Source organism: Poecilia formosa, unplaced genomic scaffold (assembly GCF_000485575.1).
Source record: "Poecilia formosa unplaced genomic scaffold, Poecilia_formosa-5.1.2 Scaffold5, whole genome shotgun sequence".
Taxonomy (NCBI): Eukaryota; Metazoa; Chordata; class Actinopteri; order Cyprinodontiformes; family Poeciliidae; genus Poecilia; species Poecilia formosa.
The window spans coordinates 5330372-5347628 of NW_006799944.1; the positions used below are offsets into that span (position 1 = coordinate 5330372).

At 40.4% G+C, this 17257-nt stretch overlaps 2 protein-coding genes across 2 annotated transcripts; both read right to left on the reverse strand.

Moving 5' to 3' along the window:
• Positions 1-166: 166 nt before the first annotated feature.
• On the reverse strand, positions 167-8985 carry LOC103147240 (histone-lysine N-methyltransferase SETD1B-like; the record flags this gene model as incomplete). The annotated part of the gene is made up of 13 exons (XM_016678479.1): positions 8763-8985; positions 8390-8541; positions 8185-8289; positions 7070-7340; positions 6876-6988; positions 5259-6305; positions 3849-4556; positions 3172-3270; positions 3033-3087; positions 2772-2944; positions 1817-1943; positions 1350-1742; positions 167-1221 (listed from the first exon to the last, which is right to left on the reverse strand). Coding segments are annotated over exons 2-13 (4284 nt in total), but the record flags the coding sequence as incomplete, so codon positions are not given.
• Positions 8986-10074: 1089 nt separating this feature from the next.
• LOC103146739 (calcium release-activated calcium channel protein 1-like) lies at positions 10075-15130 on the reverse strand. The gene is made up of 2 exons (XM_007564764.2): positions 14744-15130; positions 10075-12474 (listed from the first exon to the last, which is right to left on the reverse strand). Exons 1-2 carry the CDS (start codon positions 14855-14857, stop codon positions 11935-11937), a joined length of 654 nt encoding a protein of 217 aa, XP_007564826.1. The 5' UTR covers positions 14858-15130; the 3' UTR covers positions 10075-11934.
• Positions 15131-17257: the final 2127 nt, after the last annotated feature.

Genomic DNA, 17257 nt, shown 5'->3' on the forward strand with positions numbered 1-17257 from the left:
TGGGGAAAAACACTTTTGTGCCACTTCTGACACTTTGGGCTTGAAGCTGAAAACAATTTGAAAAAAAATCCAAGCACGGTACACATATTTTACAAAATCATGTATCTTTTAAGCATTTCTACAGTTAAATGGGATTTAAACACATTTCTTTTAAATGAATATTTGAATTAACATATTTAATCTCTATATTGATCCAGAGAACAAAAAGGATATGAGGATGAGGAATCCAGAAAGTGTCACTGAGCCACCCAGCACTGTTATCCTGCTCCTGCAGCCTTTCATAGGTACTCTGTAGATGTCTGGCATCCTCTTCGTCCAAACCGTCCCTACAGATGTTATGCAGGATATTATACTCCTCACACTGTGAACGTCTCCTCAGACGATGATCCTGACACAACCAATTTATTCCCTTAAGCAATCTTTGACGAAGGCAGGCCCTCTTTCTCCGCCTCAGCCTCCTCAACAGTTTTTGCCTCGATGAGGGTTTGACGTCATTATAAAGCCCCGGCATATTCTCCAGTCCCCGCAAGGGTTTTGTTCTCACACCTGAGCCCATGCGTACACAGTTTCCATCGGCAGAGTCAAACGAAGATTCAGAAAGACTGGATGGAGAGGATATAGGGAGGGGAGAAACACGAAGAAGGCTGTCACATAACAAAGGAAGAGACATCTGTGTCTTCCTCCTGTGGACGATGTCTCTTCTAGGTAAGAAGATGTCCCTTCCAGGAGTTTTTGGGGGAGTGATATACGGATTGCTCGACAGTGGTAGAACGTCTGGAGGGCTGCAGAGAGGTGAAAAAACTGTGTTTCCCTCGAAAGTTGCTGTCGTTTGACCAATTGTTGACATACTGCTGTAAGTCCATCCACCGCTTTCCTCCCTCCCAGGAGTTTTAGGCTTCTCCTCGTACGATGGGTAGGAGGCAGGTGGGAAGTGGGAAGAAGCTAGAAGAACATCACTACTTTCTGGGGAGAGAGACATGACTTCACTGGCTTCATCCGAGTCCAAATCGATCAGTTTGGCAGCGATTCCCTTGCCTGGTGTGGGTGGCCTCTCCACTTCATCCAGAGGTGCTGGAGACGCCGGTTTGCTTTTGATCAGATTGTCAGGGTCACTGTCCACCAAGCTGCCAGTGGGAGTGAGAGGCCTCAGGTCATCTATGCCCTCCACAGACTCTGGAGTCCAGGCACGGCATCTCGATTGCACACAGAGACCTGGCTCTGCTGATTAACGAAACAAGAAAACAGATTTACTTATGTTCAATCGAGAAAATTCTGGTTTGAGAAAAAACTGAATCTTAGGTAAAATTACTACTTTAGAAAGAAAATACAAAAGACTCTGAAACAATTACCTTCCAGTCCAATAGGTGAAATGAGCTCTGAGTCTGAATGGTCACAGTGCTGCAGCTCCACAATGGAGTCCACATCGCTGCTCCCTTGGAGGCCGGCTGTACAGTTCTGCTCCGTCTGATCCCTACGCCGTGACTCTAACCAGTCCTCCAAGTCCAGCTCCAGCTGTGCTCCAGGTGTTAGAGGAGCAGTGGGAGTCGCAATGAGCTCCAGCTCCACCGACTCTTCATCAGAAGATATCACAATGCATTTGTCATCACTCCTGTCATCCTCCTCCTCTTCCTCCTCCGTGTCATCATGTTGTGAACTGAGGTCGGAAGACGAGTCATCGAAGCTCTCTGAGGACTCCGACGAGTAATCGCTTTCTTCCGAGGCGCTGCTCTCTGATAATCTCTCTGCAGATTAAGATGAAATTATTGACTAATATGTGATAAGTTAGATATTTTTTGTGTTGCAGCTTTTAACAAACCTCTTCCAAGGCGTCGTCCATCGGTACTAGCCCGGCAGACAACAGCATCTTCATCTTCCAACCTTTTCTGTGCTGATGTCCTTCCTTCACATCGCTGACCAACATCATCTCCATCATCTCTGTCAGACTAATTAAAGGATGTCTTATTTGCCACGGCTTTATCAAATTCAAACTTAGCAGTTTAAGAAATCGATGTGAAAACACAAAATCTTAGAAAGTATATCTGTCTAGTTTCAAGCGCAAATATCTTAGTAAACTTGAAATAAGGAAAAACTAATTTACAAGAAACTTTTCAACAAGATATAGGAGCTTGTTTTAAGTCCACAATCCCTTAACATTGATTTAAAAAGTAAAAGTTCAACTGGAATATTTTTTCACTCCTAACACGGGAAAAATGTTTTGTTGTACGTGGAAAGAGCTGCCAGTGGAAATAGTACTTTTTAAAACAATCAACATTAAGGAATTATTTACTGAAAACAAGCTCCTTTATCTTGATGAAAAGCTGATTTTAAGCTAGTTTTGTCTTATTTCAAGTGTACTAGAAAATAGACGGAAAACACTTGCTAAGATTTTGTGATTTTGAGGTAATATTAAATGATATCAGGACGATATGCTAACAACAGATGCACTAATCAAAATGTTGACTTCTGATCTCCACTTTTTGTAAATCGGCTGATTTAGTCAATTTGATAAGTACAGTAAAGGAAAGTCTAAACAACAGTATTCAAAATATGTAAGAGTTCATTAATTATTTATATTACAAGCACAGACTACATCAGTTCTAACTGGTAGTGATGATGTATCGCATCATCACTGATCAGAAAGAAAATTGTATTTCCAGGCACTGGTCACTGCTGCTGAAAATCAGCTGATTCCTCATCATGGATTTATAGGTTCTTCTCCAATTATAAGAGATAATTTTATTGCCCACTATAATTACTTCACAAGCATTTACCATAAGAACTGGGATAATAGCCTCTACTTGGTCTGACATCTGGTGGTTATCGTTATGTGTACTGTCTTCTTCCTTCTCTTCATCATCGCTGTCCAGCTCCAGAGGTCTGGCATGTCTCCGTTTGGCTGCGTTTGATTTCTCCACATCATCATCCTCCTGCTGCAGCTTTAAAGCTGAAACAAATATTTGGACACAAATTGGCTAAAAGGGAAATGTTCTAGTCTGGTAACAAGAAGATAAAAATAACAACAATATTCCAACCTTTCTGGGCAGAACTGGACTCGTTTTCTGTTTCCTCTGATCGTTTTCTTTTTACCTGAATAAAAAGTGATTTAGCATGAATAATTCATTCACTATGCAGTGGTATAACAGTGTGCCTAATATTGGAAAAATATTTTACCCTGAATGAAGGCAGAGGAGGTTTCTTGCCCTTCTCACTAATGTGGCTGAGGAGATTCATGACGCCTGGTGCTCCGCTTTTCACGGGAGAAACTTGGACCTTGAACGAGAAAATGTACACTCATGATGCAAAAATGTATTTGCTTGTAGGGTTGCAACTAACTATTATCTTAGTTCTCGATTAATCTATTGGTTGTTCTGACGATTTATTGATTAATCGGATAAAAAAAGTTTTGGCACCTTCTGCAGATTTTTCACTTTTAATATCAGAAATACACCGGTAGACTATTTTTAGATTAACCCACTAACAATGGGATCACAAAAGGTGCCTAAAAGGAGATTTTTAGTTATTTTTTACAGTATTTGAACCGGGTGAAGCTAAAACTAGGCAACTTGAGGAGTTTTGGGTTGAATATATTTAAAAAAGTTTGTTCTTATCTTAAGATCAAAATGTTAACATTTTTGGCTTAATTTTCCTTAATCTTTCAGCAATTGGTCTTTTTTGGGGGGTCTGTGTACTTCCACACAATTAATCAATAACTAAATTAGTTGAGGGCTATTTGAATAATTGATTAATCCGATTAATTGAGCCCTTTTCAGTCCTATTTGCTTGACACACAAAAAAGTTTACCCAAATCAATTCATCAGGGCATTAAACTTAAAACACAACAAGCAAACCTTTTTCTTCTCTTGACAGTCCCACCATTCCTCAAACGCCCTAAAAGCCACTCCTTCAATCGTTCTCCGAGTGATGTCTTTCCTGATGATGGATTTCAGCTCATCCATGAGAATGTCTAAAACCTTCTCCACTGTTATCTTATGGCGGTGTTCCTGTGCAGGACTGTAGTTTGGTGGTGGCACGAAGGGGTTAAAAGAGGGAAAAGGCGGGGCGAACCAGGGAGGTCGAGGGAACGGGAAAGGTGGTGTGCCCCCGAGCCTCGGAGGTAATGGTGCTGCAGGCTGCACAGGTACAGGGTATATAGGCAAAGGAGGTGGAACAGGTAGCGGTCCAGGTAAAGGTGGAGGAGGAACCAGAAAGGTTGGCAGGGGAGGAGCAATGGAAGGAGGAGGTTGGATAGGAGGAGGTGGGATGGGGATGCCCTGAGGTGGGATCCAGCCTGGAGGTGGGATAGGGATAGTGCCATTCGGTAGGCGAGGAGGGGCAGGAGGCAGAGGTGGAGGGAAGGGAGGGACAGGGAAAGAGGCTTGTGGAGGATGTGAACATCCGACTGAAACTGCAGGAGGAGCTATGGGGAGACTGGGTGGAGTGGGATTAGAAGCTGCAGAGGGAGATTTAGGGAATGAGGATGTGTCTTTTGCTGGTGGCAGAGATCCAGATTGGAATGTATGTGGAAGATGTACATCTTTATCTACAGCACAATGTTCCTGAGGAACAAACAAACAAAAGCAACATATAACATAAATATTACAAATGCAAATAAAATAGCTATTTTAGTATCTACACGATATGGTGCCTTGAAAAAGCTTTAATCAGTCTTGAACTTTGTCTTGTGGTAGACCAACATGAAATTACATGTTTGTAAAGCAGAGCAAAAAGAATTTATGGTTAAATTTTTTCAAATGAAAATCTAAGGGGTGTACATTTGTGTTCACCCCTCTCTACTCGCATACCCCTAAAAAAATCTAATGTAAAAGATTCCTTTTAGAAGAAGCTGCATGTAATTTGATCTCAGGATATCCCAAGCTTTGGAGATCTCTTCAATCAGTCATTCAAAAGTGAAAATGATAACAGTATGGCACATGGTAACTGGTCAGAACTGGTCAGAATTGATGGAAACATGGAGAGAGGTAAATATAAAACAATCCAGGAGGGGAAAAAAACACAAATACAGCCAGGGCTCCAACAGCGTGGCTTCCAGTCCCTTACAGCTGGCTACTGTCTCCAGAGCTAAATTCAATTTTGCAGCAAAGCTTGATGTGACTGATCTTTAGTTGTTTTTTTTTTTGTTTTTGCAAAGACAAATAGACTATAAAGTACGTTTTCAGGGGGAACCTAAAACGAGTATATAAAAACCTTTAGCAAGGCGCCGTATCTGAAATGCTCATGCAGAAAAATAGAAAAAATACCTCTGAGGATGAAATCCATGGAGATGTTTCAGTGTCTACATGAACTCTGCTTTCCGAAGGTTTAGCCTCAGAGGGAGTGGGAGACTGGGAGTTTGCTTCCAGAAACAAAACAGCTCGATTGGTTTCATCCTCTTCGTTTTCAACGAGCGTCAATGGACTGATATTCCCCGCATCGTGGCAGCGGCGACGGCGGCTGCTGGTAGAGGAGTCATTAGGCGACAGAGAGCAAAAAAGCAAATCCTCCAAGAAAGCACACTTAGGAGAGCAACGACTGGATGCAGGGCTGTCGGGAGAGGGTTCATCAGTCTTTGAAGTTTTCCTATCCAAAAATAAAGCATCGGAAATCTGACTGTTTATCAGCAAACTTTCAATGCGGGAGTCCAAACTCTCCACCGCGGGCTGCTGCTTTCTGTGTGGTAAGTTTACTGCAGTTTGACTGTCAGCTGTGAAATGGATGCTCCGACTGCTGACTCCATTGTGCGAGGAAATCACAGAAGAAGAAGAAGAAGAAGAAGAAGAAGAAGAAGAAGAAGAAGAAGAAGAAGAAGAAGAAGAAGAAGAAGAAGAGCTACCCGTGTGTTCTGACTGCTGAAGACCGGAGGCAGGACTGCAGGGGGGCTCCTTGTAGGCAGAGCACTTCGCTTCGTCACGCCACACTACGGGCTGCTTCTGATTCGAGGGCGGGTTCAGAGGCTGCAGTTGGCTACTCTTAAACAGAAGGCTGACATTTGAAGGCGGGCGAGATCCCCTATGATGCCTCGCGGGTCTGAAACGGCAAAGAGCTTGTCTTAAATGTTTATGAAGACTATGGTTGGAGGGCTCTCCCTGGAGGACCGGAGTCGCCTGAAGGCTGGAGTAGCAGGAGTCCTGGGAGAGAGGAGTCGCAGACAGGCAGGGAGTGCGGGGGGTTCCCTGAGATTGTGGCGTTAGGCCCAGGCTGCAAGGAGTGTCCCCCCAAATGCTGGAGTAGGCTGTGTCCAGGGAGAGGGGTGTGGCAATGCTGGCAGGGCTGGAGGCGTTTCCTGACTGCTGAGCGGCTGTGCTGGTCTACAACAGGAGGGACAGATGAGGGAAAGCAACACGAAGTCAAAATGTTATTTAGCCTCTGGAAGGGCTGGGCGAAATGGCTTCAAAATGAAATCTCTGATATTTTCATACCGGATCCGACTTTCAGTTTTCACTTTGATCCCAAAATTAAATTAAATGTCATATTAATTGAAATCCTTCAAAGAGTCTAAGACCATTATGAATGAAACTGAACACCTGTATCGGAACACAAATGTACAAAAGACAATAAATTGGCGATAAATTTGCACTTACCCAGGAAGGACGTAAAACAGCTAGCTAGCTATCAAGGGTATATTAGCAGCTAGCTCCTAGTAGCTACAACTGCCTCGAGTCACAGAAGGCAATGAAGATGTGTGCGTGAGCTACTCAAAGTTTAGCCTGGACGCACGGACGTCACTCTGAACTTTGGTAAGCCAAGGAGCGCAATGGTGAAAAAAATATCCAGACTTTCAACCCCCAAAATTTGATTAATCGATAAAATGGATTTATCGCCCAGCCCTACCGTGTGGCGTCAGCGTCCAAAGCATCACAAGCAGCTTTATTGTTTACCAGCAGGGCGTCGACTAAGCTCTGCAGGGCGCGCTCACTGCTTCCCACAGGCAGCGTCCAGGGAGTATATGGGCCGTTAAACAGCAGCTGGAGATATCTCGTCCTTTTCTCACCTGAGGAAATTTTTGATTAGTCGGTTAATCAAAGACAATTACATCTACCTAAATGTAAGAGGAGGGGGGGGACATCTTTACCTTTAGAGTCGATTTCCACATGTATGATGTTTCCCATCACAGATGTCTGATGAAGGAGCCGCACGGCGTTCTTTGCAGCTCTCACCGTGTCAAAGACGACCTTCGCAACGCCCAGATGCTTCTTGTTCTTCGGATGGTAAAATATTTCCACTTCTTCAACTTTACCATATTTCTGGCACATATTTGTGAGGAATGTTTCCCTCACATTATCATTTAACCTGCAAAATGTCACTTCCTTGGGAGGTACAGGCCCAACGTACCACTCATCAACCTGGAAAGACATGCATAAACATTAAAATTTTTTTTTTCAAAGTCCCTTTACAGGCATGTCTAAAAAGATAATTAACTAAAGTCAATTTACTCCAAATAAGAAATTCAATTTAAAATTTTAACTTATCACATATGGACTCAGGGTTGTCTCTATTATTTTAATGATCATAGCCTAGTTAAATAAAAAAAATATTTTTTCAGAAAAAAAACGAGAGTTTCTCTGAAAGCTCTTATTCCAGCTGAAGTTTTTACCTTCAGAATGTTAATTTCATAATCATCTCAATGCAGCGGTTACCTTCACCTACTGTACACCTTTTTTTTCACTGTACTTTTTTTCTTCCATTGCACTTTTTTTCTCAAGATGCTTGTTTTTTTAATGTTCAAAACCCATGGACACTATGCACATAAAAAAAAAGTAATCTGACTCGGTTGCACGTCCCTTGGATCATTAGTCCGATGTTGCTATTTCTAATAACTGCACAGTATTTTCTGTTTTAGGCTTATTTTATTATACATTATTTTAACAGTTTAGGAACTTTTTGTGTGAACCGATTATACCTAATGCTGCTGTTACACCTGAATTTCCCATTTGCAGGACAATAAAGAGTCTTTCTATTCTATTCTTCTGCAGCACTCTGAACAGCCAGATGACCTTTTGTTGCTTCCCCTCTGAGTGGACGGTGTCATTGACTGGATTTCTGTGTTTTTATCAATGTTCAATTGAAATAGAATATCTATATTTGGATCTTTGACTAGCTGTAAACCTCAAAATGAACTGAAATAAGTGATAATATTTTTTATTTTAATGCTATGTAACTGTATGTGTGGCTACATACGAAAAGTACCTTATATTTAGGAACCAATAGATCAGTCTTGTTGTATTTACTCCACAGGCGGCAGACTCTGGGATCTCTGACGGTGTCCACAGGAAACAGACCTAAATCCTCAACCTGACAACGAAAAATACTAAGTATTATCGTGGAATATAAAACGAACTAATTTGGATGTTTAGGCAAAAGATGGACGCAATAATTGGAGTTTAATACTTACGGGTATGTTAAAATATTGTCCATCAAAGCGACACACTTTGTATAGTCCTTTAGTTAAGGCAGGGTCAATGATCAATTTGCAACTTTTCCACTGCTGAGGAGGTGTATCTGACTCTGTAAATTGGTTTTCGCTTTCCATTACATTAGTAAAACCTGTAAGAACGTCAAAAATAAAGGCCATATGGCGTCATTTTGCACCACGGTCAATGCTGCTGTAAGCTAGCAGAAATGAGTCCTCCAGCAGAGGTTAACACACCCCAACAGGTGATGGAGAGCATCACCTGTGTCCATATCTGAAAGATAACAGGCTGTGAAACGAAACATACTCAAATGCCCAAAGTTAGTCCAAGCGAAACACTTCTTATCTCGCTTACCTGTACCGAAGTTTTGTCTTTTGAACAGGCAACATTATTGCAAAGCTGTTAGGATTTTTTTTCGATGTTTCTTTACACGTCGTCGCGCTGGTAAGATAATGGATTCATCCGCCAGGAGGCAGAAACAGAGAATGTAATGTAGATCCTTGGGCTGGGCGGAAGAACACCAAAAGAGTGGAGTTACATGGAAAGTGCAGCTAGGGAAATATCACTTCAAAATCAAACTCAGCTTCTTATTGAATAAAATATGCTTAAGGAACTTTATACAAAAATCAAAATATAAATTGAGCAATTTTATAGAAAATTGCTTGTTTTATTTCTGTATAATAATTAAGCTGTAATACATTCATGACAAGTATTGGAGTCATAAAACGTGTCGTGTGTGTAATAGACTGCAAGAAGAAACTGTATTTATAATCTGTATCAAGTTTCTTTCACTGTCCATATACTTCACTTTTATTATTTCGTTTTTAAATATTATCTATATCCAACAGCACATGCTGAGTCCAAAATTCACTTCAACCAAAGAAATTCTCATAAGGGCAACTCAGAGACAACATCAATTTTGTTATCCACCTTCAACAGTGATAAATCTTAGTATACGTCAAGCAACTTTGAGATCTGGTAAAACATTTTTAACCCAAACACTACTTGTTTAATAATTTAATTCAAATTTATAACACAACTCTGTTGTGTTAAGCCAAGCCAGACTTGGATCAGTCCATATTTTACAAATGTTTTTAAAAGAACCTGATTTAGTTTAGCTCCAGAGGTTTACCTAAATCTCTGCATTTTAAAATTTAAGTTCAACACATTCTAGCGCTTCGCTTTCTGTCTAAAAATGTTGACGCATCCAGTTGTGGTGGGCGTGCTAACCGTGTGTCTTCAGCGAGGGCAATGTCATTGTTGCTGCAAACAGGAAGGCATCTGCTCAAGAAACTCTGTTCCCTGATGATGGACTTTCGGTTAATGAAAAACAGTCTTGAAAATTTGAGCAGAGAAAGTCTTAGCAAAAAAACAAACAAAAAATAAATCTTTTTCTTTGGTGTACTAAAGAAAAATGGTTTGTGGGTCTTTGTTGTGACAGATGCTCATGGCTGAGAGCCTTGACCTAATTTAAACCACGATGTCCACACGTTTCCTGTGTGATCGATTCTGCCGTGACCCAACTTTAGCTGCTCTCTACAGCATTGCATTGTTTTCCTCTGCATTTGTAGACATGCAAGTGAGAATGTCAGGGATGTATAAATAAATATATTTTATTCCCAAACTGATCCAAAGGTAACATGAATAGAAACACACGGAAGCGAAACTGGAAACAGAGCATTTAATGAACCGTACCTTCAAGCCGTGCTTTCAAAACACACAGTAGCACACACTCGATTTAATAAATAAGCACAGAAATTAACAACAGTAAAAGAAAAGTGTCATGGAAGATAGCTTTCTGATTAATTCTGTGAGTAATTTGGCAAGACAGACATTTGGAAAGGCACCAATGTATTCCTGTGAGCTTTTTGGTGTTTGACTAAACGACAAAAGTGAAAATTAAATCTGGTCAGGACCATTTAAACACTGAAAACAACAAGCAGGACGATTACAAAGCTCTGTACAACCAATGAGCAGGTTGTCAGCAAAACATACGCAAGTCACCCTATAAAACAACATGACCTTTATATCAATAGAAAAGTGCAACAATATTCCAACAAAGAGTGGCATCACCATTAGAAATCAAAGTGCAACAAACAAACTTTGTAAAGACAGTGTCTCGTGCAGCTTTGCTACGGAGAGACGACGACAGCCTGAGCCACGTCGAAGCGTTAGTTGATGTGGACACACAAAAAAAAAAAACACACACGCAAGCCACATTGTGCAACATAAACAATCTGTAACCGTGCTTCAGCTTGTAAACTACTGCACAAAATGTACAAAACACACAAATTTGCAAACAACACTTTAAACAATTTGATGCTGCACAAAAGTTGTTCAAGAACACTTTCCCCAAAGCCAGTCACGTCGTCTTGATTTACAGTGTATTTGATTAAAACAAATAAACAAAAAGGACAGCATGAAAATGAGAACACGGAGGGGAAAAAAAAGGTGTCCTTACTTAACAGTTTAGTTGTTGTGATATTTAACTTATTTAAAGTTTGTTGTCAAAAATGCAGTCAGTCAATTTGTCCTTGACCAATGCAGAATTGATTGGCAGGTCAAAGGTTACCTACTTTCATGGACTAATCACTATGGTCCACAAAAGGCGTCTTTATGTCACGATGCCCTGAAATGCAAATACAGCATTTCTACACATTTTTGTATATACTTTCTTTCCTCAAATACTGCTGAATGTCTTTCCCCAAAAATGATCTTTGGTAATTTCAGGAAACTGTACCGTGAAAAAAGCTAAATGTAAATCCCAGAGATGAATTCTGAAAACGCTTCTTTTGTTTGGTAATAAAACATTCAGAGATTCAGTCGTATTGAAAATAATAATAATAATAAAAATGCAATGCAATCATTTCACTCATTAACCAACAAGAAAACAAGGTGGGGAAAACTTTGCGCTACAGCTGAATGCTGCACCATTGACATGCAGCATCCTGCAGCATGTCTGAGAAGAAAACAGCACTTTGGCAGAGGTATACGTTAGATAGTGAAGATTCCAGACAGCCTGAGATACTGAATTTGAGAAAAATATTGATTCACCTTATCCCAGTTTTTCTTAGAACATCTGGCATTTTTAAACATATTTCAAATAAAGCATGTTGTGCACAATTACTCACACTTTGCCCTGTTGACCTTTCCCTCATCAACAAGTAGACACTCATAGTGACACATCCAATTGCTTACAGATAAACAAATGGCTGCTAGAATAAAATACAGATCTTTATATGAAAGCAAATAAAATGTGTAAACCCACCCCATAATCTCGGTGCTTTCGAAATTTCACCTCACAAATCACCCATTTTTATCTTGTATGGATGTCGGCAACCAAAAATGATTAAATTCCCTGCATATAAAAGTAAACCAAATTTTGTAAACATGCAATACATAGCGAAGGATTGAGTTGTGAAATGCATGCTGTGACTCATCAGAACAAATGCCAACATTTTTTTTTTTTTTTTTTAAAAAAAGCCTTTTTATAAGAGAAGTCTACATGAACTCGGATGGGTTACAGTTACGGGAAATGTCCGGCTGCCTTCAGCTCGTCGTTCTCGGCCCCGTGATTCAGCTGTTTCTGGAGCTGAATGACCTGGTCCAGCTCTCGGATCTGCCGGTCCGTTTTGTGGCTGACTAGAGTGCGGTAGAAGTGGACAGCGAAGACGATGAAGACGAGTCCAAACGGCACCATTATGCAGGTGGACGCGATGGCCGCCGCCTCGCCGGAACTGATGGTGGTGTTGATTTCCTTTTTGAGTGGCAGGAACTTCACCCAGCACAGGAGCATGACCTCAGTCAGGAACAGGAGGGTGCCGATGACCGTGGAGAAGGCCCAGGCCAGCTCTATGTGGCGGTGCATGCGCTCGTGGGGGGACTCGTTGACGGAGTTGAGGTTGTGAACGTTGCTGACGGCCTCCAGGTTCGGGAGGATGCAGGTGCTGATCATGAGGGCGAACAAGTGCACGGCGACCAGAACCGTGGTGCAGGCGCTGAAGGCGATCAGCAGTCCGGGAGGATACGTGTGAGTGGGCTCCAGCTGCACCTCCACCATGGCAACCTGGGAGAAAACATCAAGACATGTTTAAGCAACAACAACAACAGCAGCCAGTAAAGATTTTCCTTTTATTTAGAGCTGCCACGTTGAAGTTGGGAGATAATTATTCTGTTGACATGAGAGAAACAATTGAATTCACTTTATAACTGTGGATATCCGATGTTAAACTTTGATTCGTATAAATGGAATCAGTTTCACGGTCTGTACTGTCAACTCAGTTCTAACGATGGACACGTTATTTTTCCTCCCACGAGAGTCCCTGTCTTTGCTTTAGCCATGCATCAACATTTTTTTTATTTCCTCAAATAAATGCATTAACAATGAATCTGTTCATTGTTGATCACAATAAGTTCATACCTCTATTCATTATCCATAACCCGTTATCCTTGCAGGCTGCCAAAGATTTAAAACTGGGAAAGGTCACCAAACTCAAGTGTTCACCCCGGATGGCTGAATCGTACTTTGGGATCTTTACTTGTAAAAAAAATAATGAAATAAAATGTTTTTCATTATCCTTCGTAAGTACATGTTACTTTGTGTCAATCTATCACGACAAATCAGATAGAACACAGTGTTTGTGGGTGAAATGAAACCAAACATGGAAAAAAAAAAATTCACTTTGCATCTCTCACATCTGCGCTAAAAATACTGTTCTGTATCTATTAAAAGTTTTTGTACTTCAGGATGTAACAAGGTCTCAGTAAATAGACAGGATGTGTTACATTCCCTTCATTACACTTCAGTTCAGCAAACACCTTTTTTTCAAAGCGTTTTCTGTCCACCTCGGCTACATTCGGCACGCTGGCAACGAAGCCAGCAAATATTTACGGCACCTTGAAAAAAGTATTTAACTGGGACTTTTATTAAATATGATTTTTTAAAAACAAAAGTCTGAAAAGTGTCAGTGCTTATGCAAGTCTCTTGCGTACATCGCTACTGTTTGGGGTGATCTGAAATTTGTTGTTTATTTTGACCCTGTAGTACTCTGTACCCAAGTCAAAAAGTTCAGTGTTTGTATCATCTGACCAGAGGATCGTCTTCCACATGCTTGCTGTATTTCCTAAATGGCTTTACTGAAAGTTTTATTTTATAAATATGGTATTCATATTGTCAGTGTAAAGGCAAAACTTGTGAACTGCATGGCTGACATTCCTCCTGTCCTGATGCAGACACCAGGACGAGGTGTGCGGTGAGAGAAACAATAAACCAATTGTTTCTGCTTTTTGTGTGCGTGTGGGCCTGATCTGCGTTCTCCAGCCCCCGGCTAATCACAGCAGATAAACACTCACCAAAGGGAAAGTTCTGCTGGAAGTTACTTCCTGTTAAATTGAAGTTTTCCTTTGAACCACCGCCGTGGGAGTGACTGGTGCAAAGTCAATCTTCTGAGCTTCCTTAGACAGAAAACTATTCAGCAGACGACATAATGAGCTCAATTTAACTGTGTTTTACTTTCTGATTGAAATGATCTATGTGACTGGACTGATTTACGTAATTCTGCACACACATTAGTTCTCTTTTTTCCTGTACAGTAACTTGAGATTACCTCTGTTGTGAATTTTTGTCATATAAAACTGAACTGAACTCTCCACCCGAGCTGTGAATGTCCGCAACTCCTCCAAGAGTTACCACAAGCATTCCAGCTGCTTCTCTAATCAATGATGTCTTCGACCAGCCTGTCAGTTCAAATGGGCGACCTTGTCTTATAACTTTTTCTTCTGAGATATACAGTTTCACTATTAAATCAATTGAGCACTAATTGCTCCACAGAAAGTTCAAAGTTTGCACATTATTAAGCACTTCTGCTTTAAACTGATCCAGAACTTTGACCAGTCTGCTGTGTTCTTTGATTCATGATAGCTGTTTTTTTCTCTAACTAACCTATGATACCTTCACAGAGCAGCTGAATCTATACTGGAAAAATTACAAGTGAATGCAGGCACCACAGGATTTTATTTAGGAGTGTCAGTAAAGGGAGCTCAATATGAATACATATCCACATAATCATTTTCATTATTTTTATTTTTAAATCGCACTTATACTTATGCATGACTTCATGTGGGAGTATAGAACTAAAAACCAATCAATTACACGAATTGTTGAGGTTGCAGACAGAGGAGAGAATACTTTAGGCGCTCGCCTGTTGGCCATTATAAAGGAGGGATCGTCGCTGAAAACAATCATCTGCGTCACACGCAAACTCTCCGGGTGTTGGTGCCCACGGCCTGTGAAGCTGCGCGTTATATCTGTGAAAACTCAAACCTCACTTACTCACCATTGCGAAACCCGACAGCAGAGCCGAAGTGCGGCTGGTGGCTTTGAGCTTAGCTCGGCTCAAGTACAACTTTCTCCAGGACAGCGCCTGCATGGAGTGCTCGTTCAGGCTCATTCTGACAGCTGTTCCAGGAGAGACCGAAAAGTTTTCCTGACGACGCGGAAATATGTTCCGACACAACACGCTTGGAGTCGACGTAGGAGCTTCAGCCCCGGTCGGATGCTAAAAATAAGACTTCTATAGGGCAGCTCTGAAAATCTGTCAAAAACTTCTCCGCCACAGCTGACTGTTGAAATCTATGAGGAGGAAACTCAAGATACCCACAATTCAATGCTGCTCGCAGCGGCTGCAACTGTCAGGTCTGCCCCCTCCGCTCCGCTTCCCCTTCCCTCGGAAAAATAAATAGTTTGGCATCATTACTCTCTTTGACCCCCTTTCTTTTCCGTTTTCGTCCATTCTTTTGTTGATTTAAAATCATCTTCTGTATGAGCAGTAGTCTTTATGGTGCACGCAACTTGATCACTTTGAGATTTAGCTGAAGTAAACCTCTGCATTATTGCTATACGGTAAATAAAAACAAACTGTCTTTTTCACAGAGAGAACTCTGTGTCAACGAGAGGCCGGTTCAACTCTAAAAGTGTGTAACTGAGTAAATATAAATGTTGCTGTGCACTTATACGCTCCGCTTTAGTAAGTAAACCCATTCAGTTGCAGGCAATGGCATGACAGCAACTCAATGCATGTAGATATTTTACTTTCTGCCTTCAAATGGAGCATTTTAATGGAGAAGAAAGATGATTTAGGACCCTTATGTGGGATCATTGTTGGTGACTGAGGCACGCTTGTCTGAGTATTTTGGAAACTGCTGATCTCATAGGAATTTCAGATATAGCCATTTATTTGACTTATGGCCTGAAATATCCATTGATATTTCAGGCCATAAATATCAATGGATCCATATCCATATGGATATCCATTCCAGAGGTCAGATGAAAACGGGTGGACTTGTTGGATATGACATAAAGGCAACAGTAGCTCAAAAAGCTATTTCTTGTAACCGGTTTATGTAAAATACCAGCAAACTTAACCTACATTTCCTGAACACTTACAAAAATTAGAAATTAGACAATTTTTTGGTCTGATGACCAGTTTCAGTTTCAGCTAACTACATTCAAATGGAAGGGGTCAAAAATATAAGCACCAAGAAAGCATAGATCCACCCTAATGTCTGTCTTCTATCATTGGCTTAGGCAGCTGCTGATGGTGGTGGTAAAATGCTACAATAGATTTATTCTTGGCACACTCTGGACCCTTTGCAACAATTTGAGCATTGTTTAAACTCCGCAACCTGAGTATTGCCACTGGCTATGTCCATCTCTATATGACCACAGTGTAAGTCATCTTCTGATGGCTTGTTCCATCCGGTTTAACACACCGTGTCAGAAAGCTCAAAAGGTCTCAAACTGATTTGTTGACAGTAACAAAGACTGAGAAGACTGTACTGTAAGTTCAATAAACCACCTTTGCATGTGGTGGAGAAGGAGATAAACCAATCATAGTTGCACAGCTTACAAATCTACAGGAAATGTGTGATGCTGTCATGTCAAACTGACCTATTTATGATTTACATTGTTAATCTATGACGTCAAACGTGTTTTAGAATGCTACCTATTACCCTGCACAAATGATTTTTACTTTATGTTGGTTCAATGGTAAGAACAGATGTATTAATCTTGAATGCACATCTAATTCTGTGCAGTATTTGCACTTAGATGCCTTAATTGTGCATCTAAGTGCATGAACAGTTGTGCTCATCAACGATTATTTATGAAGATGGAGAAGCAGAAACAATACCAGAGACACTAGATGGTGCCAAAGAAATGCATTTCACCAACATTTCACTGAACTGCACTATTGTCAGTCACCATTGTACTTATGTAAGATATATAAATGCTGAGAGAGCCACTGTTACCTAGGTGTACTGGTGCTGAATGCAAATGAAACATTATTGTAAACCATTATTGTTGATTGTATTTATGTTTGAACTACTGTTTAAATATGTATATGTTACTTGTTTTACCCACAAAATCAAATAAAATCTATTTATTTTTCATTACATTCAATATATACAAAAAACTGAATTTCTCTGACATATATAAATGTTACTGTGACTAATTTGTTAAATACTTAGATAGTTTAAGAGATAAAAAATAATGGCTTGATTTAAGAAAAGAATATAATTAAATATAGATCGGAGCAATGTTTACGAATGATGTTTAAATATTCAGTTTGCAGAGGAAGACATGTCTAGTTACAAGTCTTCCTCTAAAATGGTAAAGGTTAACATATTAAGTAAATAAAATAAACAAAGACGGAAATTTATTAGAGAGAGTCATCTTGTGTCTGACATCTTCACTTCCTGCTAAAACCATGGTGCATTCACTTTACGCAGTGTTTGTCGTTCCTAACTATAAATATTGTAAATTTCTTTACATAAACTTAAATGTACAATTT

What these genes read in the sequence shown, in the direction of transcription:
- LOC103146739 (XM_007564764.2), bottom strand. Translation starts at nt 14,857, where the DNA reads ATGAGCCTGAACGAGCACTCCATGCAGGCGCTGTCCTGGAGAAAGTTG. An exon ending in TGCTGTCGGGTTTCGCAATG is followed by an intron (nt 12,475 to 14,743) that starts GTGAGTAAGTGA and finishes GTTTTCTCCCAG; the next exon opens with GTTGCCATGGTGGAGGTGCA.